Consider the following 26,809-nt stretch of genomic DNA (forward strand, 5'->3'; position numbering starts at 1 on the left):
TCATTTCTGTTTGGTACTAATGCTCCTCTTAAAGTGGGCCAGTATCATGTGTAGGCTTGATGTGTATGAGCATGCTTACTTGTGTTATAACCCATTGCATTTGTGAAAATATTATTATTGTGATTTTAATATGGACTCGAGGCCCTTGAGCTAAATAAACAAACAAATAACAAAACATAAAACATAAACAAAATAAGCAATTCATGGTCAATAATTGTAATAATGATTGTAATATTCATAATAAATTATGTGTGATTTTGAGTTAACAAACAGCTTTACTGTGCAACAGCAGATAATAGAAAGAATTTAAACTTCATACTGCTTCTTCAGAATGTTGCACTGGGCCAGTGGCAGACTTTGGCTGACCACCAGAGGGTATGGTGGTGCATCAATGCTTGACGCAGATTACCTGTATATATATAAAAATAAAAAAAAAGCCTCAAAGCAAAAATCGCTTTGATGTTTTTATTCTTTTGAATTTAGCACAACAGGAAAAGAGAAAGTATACATTTGTAAAATGCAGTTCATAATGCTCTGCCTTCCCTTCAGCAGGTACATAGTACATAAAAACACCTGATGTGCAGTACACACTGGTGCCTTGTGAGTGCTCAGCACCAGTCCAAGAACAAAATGAATGAACCTGTTATTGTAGCTTGTGATTAAGACTTGCACAGATAAATAAAATTCATTTAGTGATTTTGTAAGAAATATGCTGTCTTCAAGACCGGTGATTCTTTCATCATAGTCAATATATGGTATAATAACCCCCAGATAATTATGGTTGTCAATCAACCACTTGACACCATTATATTTTTCTCCACCTGAAACATTTTTGTAATTACCACTCTCTACCTGAAAGTGATTGAGTATTGTTATTTTAACAATTGATTTTCTGTGCTCGAAATATAGCAGAAATCACTGAAGACAGTCTTCCAATCAAACCAAATGCTCAGAGCTGAGTCAAATGGAATTCAAATAGGAATATCAGTGATAGAGTTAACCACGGTTATATTCCTAATGATAAATGCATCACCATATACATCAATCATGATTTAAAAACAGAGTACCAGAGGGATTTCCAATGCAGCTGCAGTAAGAGTAAGCTATATGCCATCACTGCAAATCAAAGTGTGCACTAAACAATTTTTAAAATATATGATGAAATATTTCCTCCAGAAAGTAATATTCAAACGTGTGAGAAAGCCACCGTTGGCATTCACTTGAACAGTTAAATGGCAAAGACAGGCTTAATAGCTAACAGTAATATAAGGCAGATAACAGATGAGTGTGGATGATGACTCCATGTTGAAATTGGCAGTTTGAAGGTTTTTGTTCTATAAAAATTAAATCTTAAGGCTTCTACATATGTCACTGACTTTGTGATAACATTTGGTACAAAAACTGCAACCAAGATGAACAATTATAATGTTCACAAGCCCCCTTTTTTTCAAACCAGTTTTAGTGCAAAAAAACAAAAACAAAAAACAAACCCTGAATGGGCATCGATTATTAACTAAAAACTGAAGGATATAAAAGCCTCTGGACTAGTATTTAAAATACCCAAGCACCACAAATGGTTATGATGTAGCAAACGTACACATTTTACTTATATGGCTCCATATTTCCATGAAGACCAACAATCTAGGGATGATGCTGAAATCATTCACTGTGCGCTATAAAGTCTCCAATGTAGTGTTGACTCCCATTTTTAGTGCTGTCTGAATTCTCATATGATCAAAATAACAATGCAGTACGACGTGAACAAAGACACAATGTACCATCATGCTTTGCACCTAATCTTGTAGTGTGTGTTTTTTTTCTTTATAGAGCATAAGTGAACAATTTCTGACCTCCCATCTGAGGCCTTTCTTTGCCATTTCAACATCAATATTTAGAGGACTTTGGGCCAGCTTTAACCAGTGACTCTCCACAACTGTGTCAGGTCAGACGAGGGCAAAACATGCATCATATTATATTAGCCGAACATTTCATCTACTCGCAACTTCTCCCGCCACACTCCCCAAGCTGCTTGGATCCAAACACTTTGATCTAACAAGATGTGATGCTTCAACAACACGGGACAGAGGAATATGGCTTAAAATAAATACATCAGTAGTTCTAAGCAAAAGAGAGAAACACACTTCTTTCCAGTGGGTTGAAATACTTCAAACTAGACTTAACGCCTGATTAACAATGTCAGTAACTGTTTTGGGGAGGAAAAATCATCTTTCCTCACCAAGTTATTGCAGCAGCCATTAAGGCCAAGCATTTTGGTCCCTTTTCTAGTCATTCAAAAGAAAGGGGTGTGGTGAATAAATACTTTAGATAGACACAAGTGCATTTGGGAGACAGCATATTCGTCATTGTACTGTACTGCATCAGGTTCTATGTGAACCTGCACCTATAAACGTATCAAGCCATTTGAATATTTTCTTTTTTATTCATTATATTCAGCCGATTTCAAAATCTAAGAGACCATTTCAATTTGAATTTAGTTATGTCGAGACCAAGTGAACAGTAGTACCCCTTTCTGGCCATATTGCAAAATATCTTCATTTTAATGTATCGCTTTATATATTATTGAGTCCTAATAACCTTCCCTTCTCCCAGAGAATGAGATCATTTCACTTGTTTCCAATACAAACTTCTTTTACTTTAAAAGTAAGAAGAAGACTTTAAAAAAAAAAAAAAAAAAAATCAGGTGTCAGTATCTTGATGCTGATGCAGTAATTGATTTAAACTTGCCTGGAACATTAAGGGAAACTGCACTGGAAACAAGTGGAGTTATCACCAGTCCATTTACTTAAAAAAATGTGAGGGATTAAAATAACTAACATTTCAGTTTTTTTGCAGTGGGCTGCTTCAATCATATTTCGCGTATGAGGCAACTTTGATATGGAATTTGTAAAAGTACACTCACACTGCATATTGAAATCTCAAAATGTATAAAAAATGAAAGTGAAAACTTGCCTGGAGCAATGTTTGACTTAACATGTCAAAAACAAAGTCAATGAGGTGTAGTCGTATTTGCTACCTATTACATATTTTCAACACAATGGCTTACACTGACACTGGTAATGACATGACAGGGAAACTGTCATGTCATGTGATATGCACAGATGCACGACTGTCATAATCCCAAGACTATCTGTGCTTCTCCCTTGGAGTTATCACATTAACATAACAATTGAAAGAAATGATAACTTCAATACAAATACACTTACAAATACCAGAGTGGAATCTGTTCTTGACTCATTAGTGCTCACAGCATCATCCATGGTCCCAGCAGAAGTGGTCTGTGTTGACGCCTGAAGTTTCATCCAAAACCTTTTATATCACTCTCAGGTAAAAATTCTTTGTTTGATACCTGTGGAAAGGAGGGGCTTCCATATAAAAACATTGGATGTCAACATGTGAGGGGGAGAGCCTATGCTATGAAGAAGCCTGAGAGACATCATAGTCTATGATGAGCTGTTTAATGTAGGACAGTTTCTCATGGAGATACTCGCAGCGTTTCTTCTCCTCCCGGTAACCTGGGAATTTCTGTGGAGACAAGAGAAAACGTTTTAATAAAAAGGTTTCCACATTCATTTTCACATTCCCACATTCTCACCCAGCAAACCAAAAATTTGTCTTCTGCAAAGTGACCTGACGATGTGAAAAATCTGAACTGAAAAATTGCTTGGACCCTTTTAAATATAATGACATTGAATGTAAACCCACAATTCAACAACTTCTGGTACTCTGTTAACAGACACATTTTTAATGTTCAAACGTTCACAGCTGATTTCACAGAAACTATCTCTGCAACTTTCTACTGTTTAGCACTGGGTAATAATGAAGAACTTTCACACAATGATACAGTTATTGATACCATGTGCAGTAGATCACAGGGAATATTGGCAGCACTTATGCTAACAGCAGAGCTACAGTATGTGAGGGTCCGATTTAAAGACTGAAGAAGCAAAGATGCATTTTAAAGAAAGCCTGCTCCAATCATGGCAAATTTCCTCACTATGGGATTAATAAAGGAGTATCTTATCTTTATCTTATCTTATCCAGATCTCTGTGTTCTCCAAGGTCATGATGTATCATAAGTATCTTTTTAAAAAACAAGTTTTTTAAATTCTTTTGTAATGGGGTGTACTGACCACTGACAGTTATAAATATTTAAACTTTGCCAAAAGAATAAAATCCAATACTTGAAATACTTTTTTTCCCACGAATTTCAAGCAGCTGCTGAGCATTCATTAAAAAGAGGACCTGTGGTTACACAGTACTTAGGCTGAAAAGATGATTGGAGCTGTATACAAACATGCTTTGGCTTGTCTAGAGTTAGGGTTAGAGTTTGGTTTAGTTACTTAATGCAAGTAACTTTCTGTGTAAAACATACTATAAATTTGTTTTACTTAGTACGATAGTAAAATGAATCCATACAGCTTTACTTGTGTTATGAATTTAGTCATTTATTCAAAGGAAGTAATGACCTTTTCCCGTAGCTGTTTTCTTCCAAATGTTGCTCAAAAACTTAACCCAATTGTGAAAGAACCAACCAAAGAAAATGTGGATTAATGCTCTAATCCTCCACTTTGGTGCCATTAAAGTGTTGCAACAAAATGAAGAGTGGCAGTCAAGGAAAACACAGATGCTCCACACAGCTCCACACACACACGTGACGTTTTCGTCTGCCGCTATTTTTAGTTTCTTCACGCATGTCACAATTTATTTGCTATTTCTGTTTCCATTGCACTTTCACATTTTGCTTTTAGCATTACACTGACTTTTCCACCTCAGCCAATCATATACAATTTTTTGGAATAAATGGAGAGATTTTTCAAATGTTGCCGTTGGTTTAGCATAATAGAAAATGTGCATAAAAACAGGTGGATGGAAACTCGTTACCCGTTTGTAAAATCCACTAAAAGGAAAAATGACTAACCATTCAAATGGCAGCAACATTATGACTTACCTTCCGATACTTGTTGTACTTTTCTAGTATTTGGTCTTCCATTATCTACATGGCATGAAAAAAATAAATCATTAAATTGTAAATATTAATTCAGCTGCATAAATTTATGCCTTAGCATCTTTATGTATAAGTTGTAGTTGTATCTTTACCTTGTAGTCTTGTGTGCCAGGGGACAGGCTCTTGATCTTGGATCCTAGCTGAACAAACATGTGGGTTATGGTGGCGATCCGGGAGTGGAGGTCTTTGTATTCATCATACTCTGCGCAGAAATCTTCCTGGTACCTCTTACGTTGCTCCAAACTCATTATGGTGCCATAGGTGCTACAAGGAGACACACAGACAAACAGTCAGTGATAGTGTACATGTCATGTTTCAATAGTTAACATCACAGATCGTATTCACCTTGGCCAATCTAACTGATCATATACAGTGGGTTAAGGAATAAAAACAACACACTCCTCCTTCTGAATCTTATCCTCTACACAGATTTCATTTCACAATCATTCTTTCATGCACAAATACCTTTTAATATGAGTTCTCTAAAATTTCTTGAAACCCTTGTTTTATTTTTTGTGTGCAATAGCTCTTTTACACACAAGATGGCAGTATACAGCCACAATGTGCTGCTGGGAGACATGTCCATTCATTACCTTTGGAGACAATTCTTTATCAAATCCTTTAGTACAACAATTTATATGTGTAAACAAAGAATGTCTGTCTACTATCTTGAACCAGGGCCAATGTAAGTTCTGTAAATTCTGATAGTATGTAGTTAAGATTAGTTACATGTGCAACACATATTTTAACTGACAAGACATCTTAAGTTTGTTAAAAGGAAATCACAGCAGAATGATTTTACAATATTGTTGATACTCACAGCACATAATCTGGCTTTTCCTCAGAGGCCACAGCATTTGTGATGTCTGGATCTGGAAAAAAAAACACATAAGATAAAGTAAATCATATTAGCTTGAGTTGAGGCGAAACACTCATCTACATTACTCTTTGTCACTGTCTGAATATTAGGCAATGTGTTTTTGTTTTGCAAAAAGCCACAGTGTGAGTGAGTGTGAGTGAGTGTGTGTGTGTGTGTGTGTGTGTGTGTGTGTGTGTGTGTGTGTGTGTGTGTGTGTGTGTGTGTGTGTGTGCGTGAGCTTGTTAGTATCAGGAGACATCTCAGCTTAGAGACCCAAAGCAGTGCTGGAGCTGTTGTTGAGTCAATCAGCCATATAACACACTGAGGACTCAAGAGAGTGAGCTTAAGGGAGCAAACACAGACATGCTTATGAGATAATACTCTATAAATGCACCAGTGAGCTGTGAGATAAACGGTCACTCAGAGAGACCTCACACACAATTACCACTGGTCATCTGTTAGAAGTATTGGTGGTTAACTTATTATTATGTAGGCAAGTGCAGAGAAAAAACAGCAGTTCAGACACAACAAAAGGGTGTCTTAGAGATGTGACCATTGCAATATGACAGAATATTCAAACAGAGCCGATAATGTGACAATAGCTTTAAAAAAAAAAAAAAGAAAATAAGATCAAGACTGTGTCCCTACATCACAGTGTTGGTTTCAGGGTGTAATCAAACAGTATGAGAAGAATGGAGGTTAGTATCAGTAAAAAGAGGCCTTACTGTCAAGTTTGTCTGGGTTCTGCTTGAGATCAGGACTCGTTTCCAACCAATCACTGCCCTGGTTGACTTTCAACCTCTCCCGCTCCTTGTCTTTGTGCTTTTTAGATTTCTTCTTTCTGTGCTGGTTGTTGTTTGCGAGCTGCTGGTGAGTGCAGTCAGAGTCCCCCTGCGGTGGCTGATGGCTGTTTAGTTTGGGTTCTTGCTCCCTGCTCTCTGAAACAGGTGTGTTAGGGGTGCTAGACAATTTGGGCATTAGGAGAAAGCCATTGTGGCCCCCTGGCGAGCCAGTCTGGTTACTAGTATGGTTAGTTGTCCTTTGAAACTCAGTCTTTATGTGGAGGCTGGGGTCGAGGGTAGGATTTGCATTGGCGGATTCTCCTTTCTTGTTTAAGAGTCCGTTTATGGTGGGCTGCTGTTGCAACCTCTGGTCCACAAGTTTTTGTCTCTTAACAGCTAGCCTTTGCAATGAGTCAAAAGGCACGGGGCGTTTCTGGGAAAGTGAGAAGGAAATGTGAGAAATGAATATTTATCACTCAAATCATGCATAAATATTTCCTTACAAAACCACATAAACGACCTGCAGCCTAGCTTCTGATATCAAACTCTGACTCTCAAACTACATACACCATTAATACCCAAGACAGACGCAACAATTTAAATTTTGAAAATGTAATATACTCAGTAAATACATACTAATTTATATTTACTGTATATGTAGAAACAAGTACAAAAAAGAAGCAGTAGTTTAAAAGCACATTAGTCACTTTCATACATGTTCAAAGTTAATGAAAACCAATGAGGTTATTTACCACTGCAGGATTTTTCACGGTGCTGTGATGTAGTGTCGTATCCTCTGAGGTCTTTAGTACTGACACGTTTGCTTGAAGATTTCTTGATTGGTTGCTTATCTGCAGCTGAAGCTTCCTGTTACACAGAAAGAATGAATTTGAGAATAAGAAAAAAAGATATCCCTTTATGAGGAGTTTAGAAACATTCAGTTTTAAATGGCGTCACTGGAGAGTTATGTGTATTTACAGAACTAGAAAAGCCGAGCATGAAAAACAAACAGATTCTTTGTGTAGCAGGTACAGACAAGTTTTTGTTTCTCAGTGTTGATTAGTGCATGTCTGGAGATGTGTGAGAATGAGAGAAGAAGATGCGGAGGAGAGAGGAATAGACAACAGATAAAGATGAGAGCCACTGTCTGCCAGAAGCTGTGAGAAACAATTATACTGCTAGAAAGGAAAGTTGCCATGTCCAGTTACAATTATGTAATTCATGAGAGTTACTACAGGTCTGTTTTCGTCTGTTTCGTCTTTCGGTCGTGATAATGGTTATGTCACCACCACCACCACTAAGGAATACTTGTGCGACATATTGAAAAGTGAAGAGACACAGAGAAACAAGCTTTATAATGAGAGAGGGATGTGTGATTATAGAGATGGCATCCCTATTTGGCCCATGCCTCTCACCCACCTGGCCAGCAGCCTGCTGATCAGCTGCCTCTCCTCCTCGCTGTAGCCTGGCCAGTCCCTCTGCACGTGCTTGTAGAAGTCATCCCTCAGCAGGTAGCTGCTGTCTTTTGGATTCACTTTTGCCACCTGAAATCCAGGACACCACATGATGTTATTTTTAAGTCTTTCATTTCTGACTTCATTCACACCTGTGCACATCTTAAAGTAAAGTATTCTTTGACTTTATGTGAGATTACTAAATTGTGAATTAAAAGTCCAGTCACGCACATAAATTAAGGAACAGACTAAACTTATTTTCCTAACAGGGAATGTATTGTGCCAAAACACCACCATTATCACACCATGTGTTTCCTGCTGTACTGCAGCCTAAAGCTCTTCCACACACCTGTTAAAAAGTATATTTCACATGAGTATTAAATGTAGTGTGTCTTATATTATTGCTAGATTGTTGGATACCATCATGTTAAACTATTTCTCTACATATCGCAGCTTTTTGATCCCTCATGTCAGTCTGACAAGTAACAATTTAACTGATGACTCATATAAAACAGTCACTTGTATAATGTAAATAATCTACTTTTTCTTAATAATTTATCTAGTTTTTGTTTTGTTACTCTTGAAAATCAAAACTGCAACTTTTTATTTTCTCCATGTGGCTGCGCCAATACAAAGAAAAAACATTTCGCAGCACAAATATATAATCACTTGCCAAATATGCTTGGGTCAGTACAAACTTTGTCGAGATATTTTAACCAAATATATCCAAAATATATTCTTGTGTTAAAGTCCAGGATGTGGAATTCCTGAAAAGACAAAAACTCTTTTTCTCTGATTCTTTTCCCATTGTAGAGTCTCACGCTTTCTGTCTCACAGTGACTCTACCCTCCTCTCTAATCTCGTCAGACTGCCTTTCTCCGAGGACATCTATCTTTCTGTGGCCTCCTGACAGAGCGGCCCGCCCCACTGCAAACACAATCTCTGCAAAGACAATTACAGCACCGACCTAATTACACACACGCACAGACACAAAAACCACATGCATGCACACACATCAACAAGCACAAGGCCCAGAAAAAATACACACCCAAACACACACCAGTGACGGCAGTACAGACACGCAAACATCATTTAGGAATTACCCAAAAATGTATACAGGAAAAGTCAAGTAAAGTAAACGTTTCTAAATTAGATCACAAGTTCAATTAAAGCACAACAGGCCCGGGTTTCTTTCAGCGTGAGATTATCTGTTTGTTGGATGGGATGTAATGTAAGTTTCTACTTTTCAGATCCTGGGACACATATTCAACCCTGACAAAATGGTTTGAACACTGTAGTGTTAATATATGTCACTGCTCAAATAGATTTTCACCCATCAGACAGAAACGTGTGTGTGTGTCCATGTAAAGAAGTATGTTCTTATATGAAAGCAGTGTGCAAATTATGGGTCAAACGTGATGGGGCACACACACAAACAACACCGTGATGTGCTTTTTTTTTTTTTTCCCCAACGTGTAGTAGTAGTGTGTGAAGTGACGTGAAGTGTTTAAGGTCTATATATGTCTGTATGCATGGACGCATACACACACATTATTTCTGCATACCTCCTCCAGTATAGGACTCAGCTCCGCCTTGTCTTTGGGGCCGGCTCTTTCTCTTTCCAGCCACAGCAGCAGCTCTGGTTTCCTGTACGGTTTAAGAGCCAGCAGGTGGATGATGCGCTCCCTCAGGGGCTTCTGGGTCGGTGTGGCCATACCACCATTCCGCCGAATGTTGCTAGACTGCTTATAGAAGCTGCCGTCTGACGCAGAGGAAGGAACTGGCCTCTTGTGGAGCTTGACACATTTACCTGAACACAAAAAAAAATATTATTTATATTATAATTGCAATTATTATTAATGAATTTGTTGTATTTTTCACTACCCCAAACTCTACACGATATAATGTCAAGGTTTATTTACAATCTGTATAAAAACTGTGTTTATATGCATTTTACATCCAAAACACATTCTTCACCTTCAAATATGTCTCAGTAAGTCACAAGAAATCTAATCTTCAGAGTTTCCAGATATTTAGAGAGACTTATACTTAAGCTCATTAAAACTAATTTGTGAGCCCTAAGCAAGCACAAAAAAAAAAAACTTTTCATATTTTCATGCAGGAGATCAAACAAAATAAGTGATGTGACAAACAAGAGTGTGTCACAGCCTGATTTGAAACTCTAAAACACTGCCTTTATCTGTTCGACATATGCACGTGCTCTCTGGGCTAAACTATCTTGACAGCTGACTGGATAACAAGGAAACATTCATCAAAATATCTTCTGTTAACCTTTATCTGTAGAACACACGAGCATGCTGGCCTGCAGCTATTTGTCTTCAGATGTAAACACTCAAATGATCATTGCTTACATCCCTGCTACAGACATGTTAGAGCAGTGAAAGCTATCTCTCTGTGCTAATCCCATTACGGATTAATCTGCTCTTTGAAGGTCAGAGAGGGGCAAAGGTACAGGAGTAGGCAGCTTTCCTTTCAACCACAAAAGCTTGCCCTGTGAAGAGATAATAACTCTATGCTTTATCATTACTTTACTACCAGCCATTAATCATGATTTTAAAAAAAATACTCTAAATTATGTAATTATTATGGTGTGGGTTGTGTGGAGTGTCAGAGGCATGCTTTATAAGTTTTGGCATGCCTGGTAATATGCACTATGTTCATGAGCACCTCCTGAAGCTGAAGTGTAGAGTGCAGTTATTAAATGTTTCCCTCTGGGCATATACTGTATGTTGGCAAGCCATCGTCACCTTAAGACCCAATGTTACACAATCCAAAAAGTCTAAATTTGGTCTGAACCACCCAGAGATTCAGCTTCCCTCGAGCTCCAGCACTGATATGGGGGTCTAGAATCACGCCAAGAAACAATATTGCATAACCACGGCAAAGGTTGGAAAAGAGAAAAAAGATAAAAGAGAAGAGGAAGTAGCTCAAGAGTTTAAGTTCTCATATGATTAATATCCTGTAAAGTATCCTCAATGATTAAGATCTAAAAAACAAAAAAAACAAAAAAGAAAAAACATACACAAACACACACACACAAACTTGACAAATGTGGCAATAAAGTTGTTGGAAAGGAAAAACTTATCACCTGTGAATTTATGCTTATCAATTGCGTGGCAAACATCTGGTTAACATTTTGTAATGAGACTTGTGATATGTTTGGAACAACAGTGAGCCGTTTCTGCACAAGCTTTCGGCACCACCGTGCAGCAAATTAAGTTGTTTGCTACAAGAATGAAACTATTTACGAGCCCTTGCAGCTAACATTTAATTTCATGAGCTACATTTGGAGATTACCCTCCCCGACTTCTTCATGAAAATATGTCTTTCAGTAGAATAAATGGTAAGAACCTTGCTTTAAAGACAGACGCTGACGACTTTGACCTGTATCAAACATCCATTTGGCAAATACTCTTTTTAAAGCCAGACGTGTAAAGAGAGGCAAGGACAATATGGGAGACAAGAGTTGGGGGTTTTGGTCTTCATTGTAGAACCACAAATATAGCCTTTAAATCTGGTTTCATTCCACATCACGATGGGAAAATATCTGGTTTTCAGCTTTGAACAGTGAATATATTAATAATATTTTTCAAGCAAGGGAAATATTCCTACTTTTATTGGTGTTATTATATTTCTATTTTTATTTTCATATGCCACAGTGTGTCCACATCCAATGTGCTATGCTTCTTCCAAGCTTAAAGCTGTTTGGCCTTTTCTTATGAAAATCTGCAGAGGTATCCTCTGATCCTCCTGTTTTTGCTCCACAGAGGCCTCCCGTCTATTCTTACTTGGATGTGTGGCTCCAGGTTTGATCTCAATGGCAGAGCGGCTCCAGATGTCCTTCTCCACCTGAGACATCCTCTCCCGGGTCATCTGGTACGAGTCATCGGTGGCACACACGGTGATCTTGTCCTGGATAATGCCCTGACCTTCCAGCTGCTCACGGCCATCACTGTAAGACAAAACACAGAGCCAGTTGAACCGCAGGGCTCTCTGCCGGCTGTACAGTAAACGCTGTAAAAACATAGTCCTATTAGCTATCTTAGAGCAGCATACCAACCCATGCAGCATAAAGTGGCTCTGTGGTGGGAGCTGGCTAAGAAAGGTCTATGGTTACTGTACGTTATGTCACAGGCTAGATATAGCCCTGCAGTCCACTATGTGTGAGAAAGCCAGAGATCCTGGTTCAAAGCAGGATAGAGCCTCTGAAAAACCACCAGGATTAGCTTGGCTCCTGACAGCACACTTGCAAAACAAGGATGATCTTGGACAAAAGTGAAATGTTCAACACATGAACAGGGGCTGCGTTAATGCTGTCAATAAATCAGGGATTTACTGTGCTGCCAAATGGAGTTAAGAAAAAAAAAAAAAAATAAAAAAAATAAAATGAGAGTCCTTTTCCCTGATCCAATTTTTATCTTCACAACACAATTATATGCTTTCTCCCCTGTATCCTCTAAATATCAAAACAATGCAGACTCTTGCCCTCACACGTCTAAGCTGTTGCTCTTGGCTCCAAGCAGCTGACTGGAACCAGAACAAGTTCCAGTTCAGACCACAGTCAGCCGTCTGGCAGCAGGAGGCAGCAACAGAGCGTAACCCTCACTTTCCAAGCATATCCACCCCATAAACAAGGCATCACAGGTCTCAGTAATGAGAGGGTCAGCCCAGAAATATACAGGAAATTACAACTGCCTATATCCTGTGTAGAACTGTCTCTCACGATGGTCTCAGAGACGTGGGGATTAAGAAAGAGCAGAGGGTTCACAAAAAAAAAAAAAAATTGTGGTGCACGTCTGCTGACCTATGGAGATGACAGAAAGCTGTCATCCGGGGTCACATGTGCCACAGCCAGCAGATCACATAAAGCACTTGCACCTTAACTTGTTGTGACAGACAGGTCTGGAAGCTTTGCACTGAATCAACTTTTGCAGTAAATATTTGCCATAAATCTTTGCTGAGGAACAAATGATTTCTAGGTAGTTTTTTTTTTTTTTTATAGAGCTTGAGGCAGAACCTTAAATCAGGAAAAATAGCAGACATTGGTGAAAAATGTTTAAAAGAAATAAATTAAACAAATTACTTGATGTGCTCTTTTATGCAAGGACATACAGTATGCGAAAATAAAGAGTTTTTGATTAACTTCATACCTTGAAACATACTGATGGATGCAGTCAAAGCTGGCTTGAGGTTGGTCTTTGCTGTCGCTGGATAAGTAGAACGAGAAGACGCGAAGAGCAGACAGAGACTCTGGTGTGGGAGCTGGGATCTTGATGTACTGTGAAGAAAAACAGAAGAAAGTCAGATCTTATTCAGGACAAACAGGCCAACAATTACATAGGCAGACAACTGACAAATTGTTGCACACAAACAACACACAAAAGTTAAATGCACCCACATATTAGTGTAGAGTCACAAATATGAGTTCCTGTCTGTTTTTATCATGCTTATGTCTGTATGAAGACCTTAACCCAGGTATTCAACAGTACTCATGCGCACATAATCAGATGCATGAAAAGAACAGTTATCTTGATTCACTGGCTTGGTACCAACCCGTTGCTTTAACTTGTCAATGTTTTCCTAAAGAGTTCATGCATCTTTTGTTATCTTTCAAACTGTCAACTTTTGGTAGGGAAAAGAAATGTATCTACTCAGCAGAATTTCAGAGACATACTCCGAAGCCAAATGCGTTGTAGCCAAGGACACAGAGCTGTCCAAAGTCAAGGTTTTTGCAATCAACATAAATCAATGAAGTTTCTTTTTTCACAACTTTCAGCCCACTGCAAAGAACAAACTCGGACAAATGCAGTTGATAGGTCTCCTGAATGTAAGTGGATGGTTTGGTCAGATGGTGGCACACAACATATAAGGTCAGGGGCTCAGCAGAAACATTACAGTGGCTATAATCAATGTTTTTATAATAAAAATGTATCAAATAACAATGTAACAATATGAAAGAGGTCGACAGCAAATTACCACCTGAACCTGCAGCTCCCTGCGGCTCGTCAGAAGCCGAGTCATAGTGAATTTCAGCTCATCGTTTGAACTATTCAGCTTGCAACAGCTGGATGTTCATCATATTAACTTAAAAGCTGCTTGGTTTTTGTAGGTTTTATGGTGCTCCTGAATATCCACACCTAATTTCATGAAAATTGACACACCTTGCTCCTGCCCAATGTATTGGACAGCCGAAAGACCATCGATATTTTACCATTCTTGACAACTAACTGCTCTGCAGGGTGAAATACCATTTAAATGTAAAAATAATATACTGCAGCTCCAAAGACACAGGAAATATACCTGTGTAATTTAACCTCATCTGTTTCCAAATTAAGGCAACAGACTCTTTCTTCTTCCCCCATTACCACAATTTTTATTTTCCATACTGACAAGTGTTTGTGTTTCGCTCTGTAGGAGAAGGCCGATAACCCCTTCAAAGACCCACATATGACGCATTACATTGCATTACACAGAATCTTCGATACCAGTCATTTTAACGTGTCAAAAGAAAATCCCCTGTTGTGTGTTCTTCAAAGACCAGCAGGGTCTGATTCATGCTCCACAGAGGCTGGGTCGGGAAAAGCGTCCTGAGACGAGATGACTCGCATATGAGTCTTCCGCCTGATTACAGGAAGAAAATACATGCATGACCTGATGATTGTCACTGGGAAGAGTTAATGAGACCTTGTGAACACACAGTCCAGGTGTTTGACTAGAAAATGCATTGACTGTGATAATGTGGAGAAATATTCAATTGAAGTGAAATTATAAGATCAGCTACACCTTTTGTGAAAGTACGGTGAAAGAACAATCTGTCACTTGCACAGCATCCTGACACGGCCTTGTACGTGTGCACACATGAACAGATAAATACCATGAGTAAAACGCACACACACACACATGCACATAGAGGATCTGGAGTGAGACTTTGTGCCGCTCTGTAACTTTAAATAAATCTCCTTGGGTAAACAGTGTTTTTAAGAGTCCGCTCCACTGAGATCTACTGGCAGACTCAGTGGAGCGCAGCTGAGCCAAGGCTGCAACCTCCAGGGCAGACAAATGCACACACGAACACACACGGAGACACACGGAGACATATAATAACAGATCAGGAAAACTGAGGATCAGTAAAAAGTCAGAAACTACACTGATTTGACCACTGAAAAAGATGTAATTGCACGTTCATGAAAGCAGAACTCTGCAAAACGTCTCTGGTACTTTCATTTAGTTTTGTGAGAAATTTTTAGCACTGCACTACCGAAGCACTGCAGGGAAATTTTGGGGATACATAATAGAGAGTAAGGGTGAAATAGATACAGAGGGATATTCTAGCTTGTCAGGAGCTACAGTGAATACAGTAAATAAGGTAAATCTCGAAGTGAAGGTGCCAGTGCAGATCCACACTGTCATCACAAGTATTCTTCACTGCCTCATAAGAGTGTGTGTGTGTGTGTGTGGGGGGGGGGGTCAGCAGTTTCACAGCAATCTCATTCTTCATGCTACAGGAAGCTGTGCCATCTTTTTTGGGGTGGGAAACAAGTTTAAGTGTTTGATTTCCTCTGCTTTCTCCTGTTGTGTCCCTCAGCTCCCATATGGGTCTGGTTTCCTCATTTTTCAAACTCTCTTGGCCAACTATGTCCAGTGCCTGTTCAGATTCGTTCACGTGTACGCATGCATGTGAAGGTGGCATCCACAGACACTAGGGTGGGACATTAACACTGAACTGTAAAAATGTTTATCAGAGGGAAAATTTTTTCCCCCAGTTATTTAAACTGGTTGAACATGGTTTAAATGAGGTACAAGAAACTAAAGTAAATAAGTAAATAGTAACAATGTATTTATGGTGCGTAATGTCCTTTGACTCATGTCATTTTCTTAAAGATGCTATAATATATGTTTGTATCTTAACAATAGATTAAAGCTGTAATAATTAGTCTATTAATTGATAAGTCAATTGAAAAAATTAATCAGCAACTATTTCGATAATCAAATAATTTTTGTTATCTTCTTTAATCAAAAATATAAAATATTTGCTGTTTCTAGTTTCTCAACTATGAACATTTGACACTTTTCTTTGTAACACAGGGAGTAAAACATCTTATGTGTCAAAAACATTTTCTCAGCTCGTTCCATTAAAACCATTACATCTTGTCTTGAAACTGACATTTTTTCTACTGTATTTGCATGGTTCATAATGCATTCAAACTAAAGCTGTGAGGTTTCTGACTACTTCATTTACAAGAAAAAAAAGATTTTAATGGCCATGAAACTGGATGATTGCTAGTTTTCCACATGCTGCAATGTTCTGTACTGTATGATTGTTTTCATCCATGTGCCACTGTGGCACAGTGTAAACAAAGCTGACAACAAATAGTCCGGTAAAGGCTTGTCAGTTTCAGCTTGCGGCTTATGAAAGTAGTGTACTGTATGCTGACTGACACTAAAATTAATAAATGTTTAAAAGGCCATGAACTCGATCTGAACTGACAACTTAGTGAATGCTGCTTAGCTAACACTCAGCAGGATGGATGTCTTAAAAAGTCACTTCAGATGTTGTGACGCAACAAAGCAACATAGACGTTGGCTCTGTTCTCTTATCAGCCTGCTGCACATGTCTTTACACGCAGCGTTTCACCACAGGAATTTATACAAACTATACGCAGCTGAACTCAGACAGCGCCGAACGATATAGACCAGCTTGCATATAGTTGCACAGGTGGATCTCCTGACAACATTACTTGGATTATGTAACAGTTGCCTGTGGGTAGCTCTTCAGTGATACAAGCTTAAATCCTGTAGGTTAATACTTGAGGTCTCATTGTTGGTAAGAGACAGAGGTCAGACAACAAGTTGCACTCACACTGGGAGGATACATTAAAGATTGTTTTATGTTAACGTTTAACATTTTATGATACATGTACTTTTATTTTTAATGACCACTTAGGCACATCCATTAACTAAATAGTAATAAAGTTTAAAGCCTTGTTATTTCAACAACCACTATGGTGATCCAAATAAAGATGGTGATACTGATGTCTCTGTAAACACTTCTTGCTCATCTTACACCCACAAATCTGTTCAAAATTGAGAAACTTTTAATTAGCTATGAAACCAGAGAAACAGCTGTTAGTCAGAGCCCAATAACACACAAGGTTATGTTTCAGTTCTCTGCAAGCGTGAGATAATCCATTGCTACTAAAACGATCAGCCACTAAGTCAATTAGTGGATCCGACAGAAAATGAATCATTAACAATTCTCATTATCAACCCTTTAAAGTTTCTTAAATGAGTGCATGTAATGTGAAAGGTGCTTCTCATAGTGACAGACCTACAGAGAATTAGCACCAAAAATGTTAGCATGCTAACTGGCTAAACTAAGATGTGAGCAGTACCTGCTAAACATTAGCATGTTAGCACTGTCATAATGAGCATGTTAGCATGTAAAGCCTCACAGAGCTGCTAGCGTGGATTTAGACTCTTAGCTTTGCGGTTCAGTCCCACTGTTCTCGTCACTGTCGTTCACGGCCACAGCAGGCAGTTGCTTTCAGCTAACATGCTACCCAACCTCAAAGTTTACACAGGTTTAGGCAAAAATGCCTTTCACATTCACTTATACCAGCTTCTCAAAGGATGGGGACTTATTTTTTCTTCCATTTTATGTCATTTTAAACAGATCATCTCTGGATTTTGGACGAACAAGCAGTCTGAAGATGTTAAAAGTGATGTCACCTGGCACACACACACCCGAATTTCCTGTCACTCTCTGTGACTGTCCAAATACAGGCAAAAAAAAGATTTTCAACATAAAAAGAAGACAAAAATTGATAAATTAGTTTCAGCTCCAAACCCCAAAACAGAAGAACACAACATCCAATGAAGAACAGGGCTTCGGCTATGGTTTGGCGTCCTTTTGGCTAAATTTGGCATTTGGCAAATGCTGCTCAAATGGATCAGCCCAGAAAAATGATTAAGAGCCTTGCTGCTTGTTTTGAATTCCACTTCCAGTGAAAAACATCTTTCACATTAAGTGTGAAAAGTATTTCCATGTACAGTATCAGGGCAGCAGAAACAAATGCCATTTCACGGGAAAATTGTACTTCTGTAATTCTCCCAGTTTACACAAACTAAAAGCACAATTAAAGTTTTGTTTTAACCATCATTAGTTTTTTCTGGTGGTGTAAATCCTATGAGTTCACACATCTCTATCTGAGGATGCCTGGAAGAGCAGTAGATGTAATGCACATCTAAGGTGGAAATTAAATGTCTTAAATACATAATAACTTGCTTATTCTTATTAAGGCAACAGACACTTTTGATACAAACCCTATACCACTCAGTCAGAGAGGAGATCATCAGAGGACATTTCCTCCATTCGTCCTGCAGAGTATGTGACAATCAATAATTTACAGACTGTTTATTGGATTGTGCTGCGTGTCATTGCAGGATTCCAGCTGTTAAAAATGCACAGTCATTCCACAGGGCACCCAGGAGCACTCGCTGCCATTCATCCCTAATGGCGGTTCGTATGACCTGCACGGGCAGACTTCTAGACCCCCACTGTGCAAATTACCACGAGCACTCTCGTTCCCAGCCACTGGGTCCCACACCAAAGCCTAGTGCATCCTCCTGAGAGGCACACACGGCAATTCAAACCCAGAGAGGCGCTCTTACAAAGGACTTGGCACTTAAAGAATTCAACTGACCATGAATAATGAAATATTTATTGTCTTCCTTTCAAGTTAAATATTCAGGGAATCTGTGGGTTCCTTTAGGATACTATGACCTGGACAAATGAGAATATACACAGGCCAATCTGTGGGTTGCTTCTGATCTTTGCGATTGTTGAATGAAGCAGAATGAAAACTGCAGCAACAAAACAAGCATAGATAAAGTTACTAAGGTGGTTTTGTGTAAACGCATTTATCAGCAAGGGTCTATTCTTAAGAAATGAATATAATAAAAATTGCCCAACATTTGGGATTGACTTATGCCCTCAGTAATGCTCAGTGACCCTCAGAGGCCAAAAGGCAAAGAGGCGAACCTTGAGAATCCTGAATCTGACAAGTGTTTCAACATATAATTCATTCTTTTAACCCAAACCACGGCCCCCCCACTGCCTAGTAACTTCACACATTCACTTCCAGACGATTCAGTCTCATCCTCGAGCCTACCTCCGTCTCAATTTAGTTAATACAGCTAGGACAGTCTCTCTGTTTTTCCAATAATTCCTCCTCTGTCTTAGTAAAAAGCAAATATCAAGCCTTTGCCGACTCTCTGCCCTGTCTCCATCAATCTCTCTCGGAGGCGTTACTCTTGGCGACGGCCTGTATGTCCATCTGTTTTCTTCTTCTGCAAACTTCCCAACACTTTTTTTCTTTCTACACAGTCTTGGTTGTTTACTTGTATGTGTTTGTCTGAAACCGTTCAAGTTTTAAGTCAAATAATTTACATCAGATTTTGAGCAAAGAAAAATTAATCAAGGCCTATTCTATATATAGATGTCAGCAGTGCTGTTTTAAATGCTGGTGTCACTGGGCCAGAATAAGAACCCTGAAGGTGTCCCACCCCGACAGATTTTTTTTATTGAATCCGGCCCTCATTTAACTGCTTTGCTTACTGTACATTGTACCTTGGCATTTGACATATACAACTTTGAAATACAGTAATATAACTATGCATTAAAAAACAAAATACCCCAGCCAGCTGGACTGGACTGTATCGAGTGTAGAGATATTACATTTTGGATATTGCTAAAGCCTAATACACAAGCCCTGCTATCTTGCTGTTAAGAAGCCCAATGAGTGAGCTGGCCACTCCCTTCATTTCACACAAGTAATAAATCAGCACACATCTATTCCTGTGGGTCTCCAACATTTTTGTTCATGATATCTCTATATCAATCAAGTTAGAAATGAAAAAATGTGACGATATTTCACCCTGTCAACATATATAGGGGGACGGAGCAGCGGCAGCAGCAGTAGTTTAAGGTTTAGTGAGAAGTTAATTGCAGTTCCCTGGGCTCCTTTGGTTTTTAAGCTGAATGGCACCTCTGTGAGAAAACCAGAAATACTAGTATGTGCAGTGATATCAGTGATCAGTGATAGTGTGTTTGGATGTAATTCTACAACTGTATGCCTGCATGTGCGTGCGTGCGTGCGTGCGTGCGTGCGTGCGTGCGTGCGTGTGTGCGCTGAATTTAGTTTTCTTCAACTCTTACTTCCTTACTGGTGTTTGATAAGAGAAAGATAAAAGATAACAAGCGCGGACATTTCATCTTAATCCCCACAAACCCAAGTTTACTAGATTGAGGCTGTGCGGTAACCAATAGGAGCAGCAAAGAAAGAGAACAAACATAGAAACTATTATTCTTTTCATCAATTTCTGGCACATGAATTTCTCTTCTTATCTCTCTTTTTTTGATTATTCTGTTAATTTGTTATCACTCTTTTTATGGACACACAAGCATGTTGAGGCAACCTATGACCTTCCAAAATAACAGTGGTCAATAGCTGTGAGACTACACTACTGACCTGCATCAGATTTATAATTTCCACTTCAGAAATACTTGCCAAGTAACACAGAGACCCATACTGTAAAATTTCAGCAGTTGAAGTTTTGACACAATAAAAGTCAAGACTGTCAGTATGTATGGCGACACTATCTTAATGAGCCACAGTTCACCTTCAACTGTCATAAATGTCTCCACACGTTGAAGCTGCAGGACGGGAAAGGCTCATTTTCCTGGCTTTATCAAACTATAAAGTCAATTGAACAAAAGCTGTGAGAGACTGCTGTCGGTGCACAGGGCTTATGTTTCCTGCTAGCTTTTGGTTGAATGTGGGGTCTGGGTGTAGATCTCATGCAGCCTATTGTTTCCACATCCTCTGCAGCCTGAGTAATGGCCTTCTGAAAACAGGCCGTCTTTTGTTCTGGCCTCCTCGGCTCCAGAGTGGGATGCCATGGCACTGGTTCCCCTTTGTGGTTGATAGGAGGAGAGGGAGGAGGTGAGGAGGAGGTGGAGGAGGGAGTGAAACCTGTCGCCACCACCGCTGTCTGTTATCAGCAGGAGGCAAGTCACTCTGGGCCTGGTGCTAATGCAAACTCTGTGTATGTGTATGTGTGTGTGTGTGTGTCTGTGTCTGTGTGTGTATCTCTGTTAATCCAGTGTGAGCAAAGAGGGGCTCAGCTCCAGCTTCTCTCACCAGGGTGTAATCAGCATTACTGCCACTCATAAGACTCAGGAGGGAGAAAGGCCAAAGTCTAGCTATCAGCCAAACATCTCCGCCAGTGGCTTAGAGACACACACACAATGACAGACACAAACACACACACACACATGCTCAGCCAGCCAGCCAGCCAGCCAGCCAGCCACCACCCTCATCCTCACCACACTTCAGTAAACACTACTTCTCATCATCTCATCACAAACAAAAGAGCCCAATCGTTCCCAGGGCCACAAGTTGACACATGCCATTTAAGACAAGTCCCCTCCACAATGGAGGCCAGCGATACAAAACACAATGTGTGTCTGTGTCTCTGGCCCAGTGCAAGAGAGAAGAACGGGGGGCAGCAGAGACGAGACGAGAAGAACATACAAAGAGACAAACGAGAGGTTTTGCGTGTTTAACGCAGAAGTGTGTTTATGATCCCACAGTCAATCAGTCAACGCTTGGAGCTACACGGTGTCTTCTCTCTAGCCGAGTTGCACATGCTGGAAGTGAGTGATTAATGTAGCTGCCTTGAGTGGGAGACAGTGCATGTAATCAAGCCCCAGCCTGTAATCACCTTCCATTCCTTTTCATTTGCAATTTCACAGAGGGACAGAGCTGCTGCCAGAGCAGCAAGCTCCAACACTGGGGGGAGAGGTGGCTGGGTATGACGGAGGAGGGAGGGAGGAGGATGGGAAGGGGTGCTGTGCCACAAGCATCCCCTGAGGTTTCCCCCTGCAATGCCAAGAACGATACATCTCTGGCAGGTGCCTGAGGGCCAAACTGTCAACTTCAACAAATTGTGGGTCACTGTGCCTGACAAAAGCCCCTATGTCTACCCCCTCCCACAGAATACTATGTCTACAGACATGCAGAGCCATACGCTTGTGTGTGTGTGTGTGTGTGTCTGTGTGTGTACCCTTTTATGCCTCATTAGCTTATGGTGTGGATTTTCACATGAGGGAATTAAACGGGACACGTTCCTCAGCGAGCCAAGATGTGCTCCATATCTCCAAGCTGCTTAATTGGACAGAGAACGCATTTTTCCAGAGCTGCTGCTGGATCTCAGAGGGTCACTTGTCTTCATCTTGCACTCACACACTCGCTAAATAAATATGTAATCCTGCCGGCACACAAGATTTTCATTCTTGGCTTTTTATAAGAAGTAGCAAGCTATAACCACCAGTGTTTGAAACATCATAATCCAACAACAATTTCTTCTTTGTGGGCGCGCACACACACACACACACACACACACACACACACACACACCAAGTAACATGCACAACATTTACAGTATCCTGAATAGATTACCGACATTCAGTGAAAGCTCTTTTGCACATGTTGAAATTAATTGCCCTATACTTTTTTTCACGTGATGTTAAGTACTATTTAATTTTATCTTTCAAGATGATTTCTGCACAAATTAAGGGTGCATTTTTTTTTTGGTGCTTACATTGTAGTCATTTAGTTTTTATACCTACGTCTTCAGTTTCTACTGTAATTGAATTAACATCAGTGTTTCCCTTGTTAAAAAAACAACTGACAGAAGTCACATAAAAGTCTAGATTTCAAACTGTGGCCATAGTTCAATAACCAAATGTTTATGATGGAATATCATTAGTTCCACAGCGGGGACGTTTCTATCATGTCGGGCACAAACAAACCCTCGGGGCAGGGCACAACACATCTGGACTGAGTGTTATGCGTCGGGCTGAAAAACTTGATTCATTTTGGGTGATCCAAGCAGGGTGACAACACACAGCCTGCATTCCCCCACTCATTGTTATTCAAATCAGAGGAGACAACACACAATCAGAGGGGACTCTGGGGATCTCAGCATAGACAGCATAAACACACAAACAGACAAAAAAACCTGCGCTCAAACACACAGATACTTACAGAAAAGCAAGTGCCAAAAATTCCCTTATTCCCTTGCTCTTTTATACACACAGACAAACCAAACAAACAAACGCACACACACCACACACCGAGGGTCCTTGGGGGATCCACTCTGGTCCTGCCAGGCTAAAGACTGCGCCACAATAGGCAGAGAGGGCAGGACAGGAAAAAGGAGGTGGGACATGAATAAATCATGCCTTTAGGCCACACAGGACACAGCATAAACACACACACACCCGAGAAACACAACAAGATCCACACCCACATTTAACACATAAAAAAACATTCATAGTATATCACACACACCATGTTAGCATAGAAAGTGTGTTCTCACACACACACACACACACACACACACACACACACACACACACACACACACACACACACACACACAAAAACTGGGACTCCAACCTGGGAAAAGGATGGGAAAGCAGGCCAGAGTTCATATAATCTGTCAAGCTATTACTGGAGCAAAAGTGTGCCAACGCTACACACACTAACGCATACAAAAACACACATTCATGAATGTCTGAGTCAGGAAGACAGGGAAAACTAATGCAAACTGAAGTCATGATGCTTCACACTGTAGTCAGGAGCATTAGGGCTCCTGTAATCACCTCTAAACATTAATTTGGCAAATAACTTTCTGTGTCATGTACAGGGGAGTGGTGTGACATTCTCTTCAATCCCTTTGTCATCACAATGACAGAAGTCCAAAGATGAACTGTCACCATGTCAAACCTCAGACACAAGGCCAATGTTTCGATACAGTTTTCAGGCTACAGCACTCCGCTAAATTAAATCTTACTAGCACAAGTCCTTGTTGAGAAACACTAACATATATAATCAGAGAGACAAAAAATTGGTTCAATTTCCTTTCATTTGATTTTAACAGATGGCATTTCCCTCTTGCCTAGGCTGAAGGACAAAGTCAACAAACTGCCTGTTAAGAAAAGTAGAGTCATGTGGGTCTGTTTAAAAACACTTTATTTTGCAGCTACAGTAGTTTCATCAAGCAATGTTTTATGGCAAACTACTCCCAACACAAACTCCACAAAGTCCTTCAGCTTAGTGTGTGAGCTGTGAATCCTTGTATTGGATTTGCAGCATTTTTTCTAATTTGATGCTACACATATTCCTGTCAATGGCCCTGTGCCTTGTTTCAGGAGTTGCAGTTGGGATCTAAAGAGCCAGTTTAAAAAAAAAAAAAAAAAAAAAAAAAAAATAGCAGTTGACCATCTGCCCCATTAACCTCCAATACCAGACCGCAAACACTGTGAGCTGCTTTTAAGGTAGACAAGCCTGAATACAGTTTGTGCAGGAGCCAGTTCGGAAACTTTACACAAACATCCTGGACTAATTAGAAAGGCACACCCACCAGATTATTATAATAATAATGACGGTCAGGAAGTAAAAATGAATTCGACTTCCCTCAATCCCTCGAGGGAAAAATAAAGAATGTTCTCTGGAAAAATACATTTTTCAAATGCATCACTTCAATTTAAAGTAACTTTCACAAAATACCTCTGTACCTTAAATTCAGGGAAAGTAGGAGTAACATACTCCACACCACATTGCACACTTAAAGGTTTAAGCCAGTCTGTTCACCACACAAGCCCCCTTACAAAACGCACCACTACTCTGCTCATCTTGTCATGACAGGAAGGGGGTTGCAACTCCCTCTAACCAGCCCATGCAATTAGCATTGTAAGTAAAATATTCCCCAGGGACACAGCTGCTCCTGATATAACACACATAGTTCAGGCTCAATAATATAGTGTAATACTGTATTACACACAGTAAACACACACTCACACTGATATATTATCCAAGTATATTTTCCCAAATGAGAACAAGGAGCAGAGTGCTAATCTGTGTCACTGAAGGCTCCTCATTTGACTTATGATAACTCCTCTCTGCACTGTTGACACCAGTTCTGTCAGTGTGTGTGTGCAGGTCCTTCTCTCCTTCTCCCCCTCCCTCCTTTTCCCTGCACCGCTCACTGACCTAACAAAGCCTCTCCACAGTCTCCAGCCTGACCCAGTAACCTGCATGTCGCCTATCTGCTTGAGACGGCCACCTATAAACTCTCATCTGAGCGCTCCGAGAGCAGCAGTGTGGTGGGACGAGTGAGTCCACAGCAACGTGTGATGAACGAAACCTTCTTTGCAGTTGTTGATTTTCAGAAATAACTTGGTGTTCACCTTTAGTTTAAGAGATGACAGACCGATGTGTTGCCTTCTTACACATATGATGCAGTTTCATCCATTTGAACAAACGAGCTGAGGCCTTGTGGTATGCAGATGAGTATTTAGCACTTGGTTTGCAAATACTTGTTTAAATAGTGATTAAGCCATCTATTTAGATTGGATTTCTAACAAGATTATGCTTAATTAAGATCCCCATAAACTGAACATAAATAACAATGATAGTAATAAAAATGACTAACAAACTTACCCCTTGGTTTCCTTTGAAACAAATTGATGGTTCACTTGATAAAGATCCCTAAAGTCAAAGAAAGAAAGAAAGAAAGAAAGAAAGAAAGAAAGAAAGAAAGAAAGAAAGAAAGAAAGAAAGAAAGAAAGAAAAACGATCATTTGCTGTGGCATAGTTGCACATATTCAGAAAGCTCTGTAATCTCAATTAGCCTCATAAACACAATTATGCTGTAATTTGTTTAAATGTAAGTTAAATACAAGCAGTAATTCCTGTGTGCTGGTAATGGTCTCAACTGGAGCTAATTATGAGACAAACTAGCCGACTTGTCAATTAGATCAGTAGGCAGACTATGTGCTTTACTTTGAAGCACCCGGAAGGTTTCCCAGCAAACAGCTGACGGACCCTTCTTTCCCGACAATCACAGGGTTCAGTCCTGGTATGCTATGCAGTAAAGTAGCCAACTGATTCACGGGGTAACGCAGTTACAAGTAACTGTAAACTTGTTTGAGTTTCTCTCATTTATTTAGTCATACCGTACACAGACAGACGAAACGCTATCTAAAAAAATGAAAAGCGTAAAAACAAACAACTGAACAGTAAGTGAACAAAATGAAGAGCGAAGAAGAAGTAAAGCGCAGGCGACAACTTTGACAAGTGTAAGATTGAATTCAACACCAAACGCACGCGCACACACAGACACACACACGAGGAAACGGTACCTTGAGGTTTTGATAAGCCTCCAGCGCTTTGATAGCTGTGTCCGTGAGCTTGACATGGTACAGCGTCCTGCTGGGGCTGTTTCTGTTATTTTTTCCACAGGAGAGCCCATAGCGGTGCTCCTGCCTAAGCGAAGCCATCGCTGGCTTTTCTCTCTGCCCTGCAATTAAAGCTGCTTTCCTCTCTCCGCTCCGCACGCTCCCTGATACGTCATTGTGTGGGCGGGGCGACAGCAGCACTGAAGGCAGGTTGTATACAGGATTTATACATGGCATTTACTATACAATAACAGACTATATAATATCCAGAAAAATATTTAATATTTTCTGTTCTCATATTTACACATTTGTTTTGTTTGTTTATTTATCCTCACCAGCTGTTTCTGATATACCTATAAC

At 39.8% G+C, this 26,809-nt stretch overlaps 1 protein-coding gene across 1 annotated transcript; it reads right to left on the reverse strand.

Annotated features, from left to right (window-relative positions):
- Positions 1–451: 451 nt before the first annotated feature.
- LOC111659175 (RNA polymerase II elongation factor ELL2-like) lies at positions 452–26,558 on the reverse strand. The gene is made up of 12 exons (XM_023412027.2): positions 26,414–26,558; positions 25,713–25,760; positions 13,293–13,420; positions 11,931–12,094; positions 9,687–9,931; positions 8,087–8,211; positions 7,420–7,534; positions 6,611–7,100; positions 5,847–5,898; positions 5,119–5,290; positions 4,970–5,014; positions 452–3,543 (listed from the first exon to the last, which is right to left on the reverse strand). Exons 1-12 carry the CDS (start codon positions 26,549–26,551, stop codon positions 3,433–3,435), a joined length of 1,833 nt encoding a protein of 610 aa, XP_023267795.1. The 5' UTR covers positions 26,552–26,558; the 3' UTR covers positions 452–3,432.
- Positions 26,559–26,809: the final 251 nt, after the last annotated feature.

Source organism: Seriola lalandi, unplaced genomic scaffold, assembly GCF_002814215.2.
Source record: "Seriola lalandi dorsalis isolate HSWRI2012SDOR001 ecotype SW California unplaced genomic scaffold, Sedor1 jcf7180002054474, whole genome shotgun sequence".
NCBI classification, from domain to species: domain Eukaryota; kingdom Metazoa; phylum Chordata; class Actinopteri; order Carangiformes; family Carangidae; genus Seriola; species Seriola lalandi.

Coding starts and splice junctions, on each gene's coding strand:
- LOC111659175 (XM_023412027.2), bottom strand. CDS start 26,551: ATGGCTTCGCTTAGGCAGGAGCACCGCTATGGGCTCTCCTGTGGAAAA. Junction 12,095..13,292: donor ATCCATCAGTATGTTTCAAG/GTATGAAGTTAA, acceptor TTTGTCTTACAG/TGATGGCCGTGAGCAGCTGG. Junction 9,932..11,930: donor ACCTGGAGCCACACATCCAA/GTAAGAATAGAC, acceptor TTTTGTGTTCAG/GTAAATGTGTCAAGCTCCAC.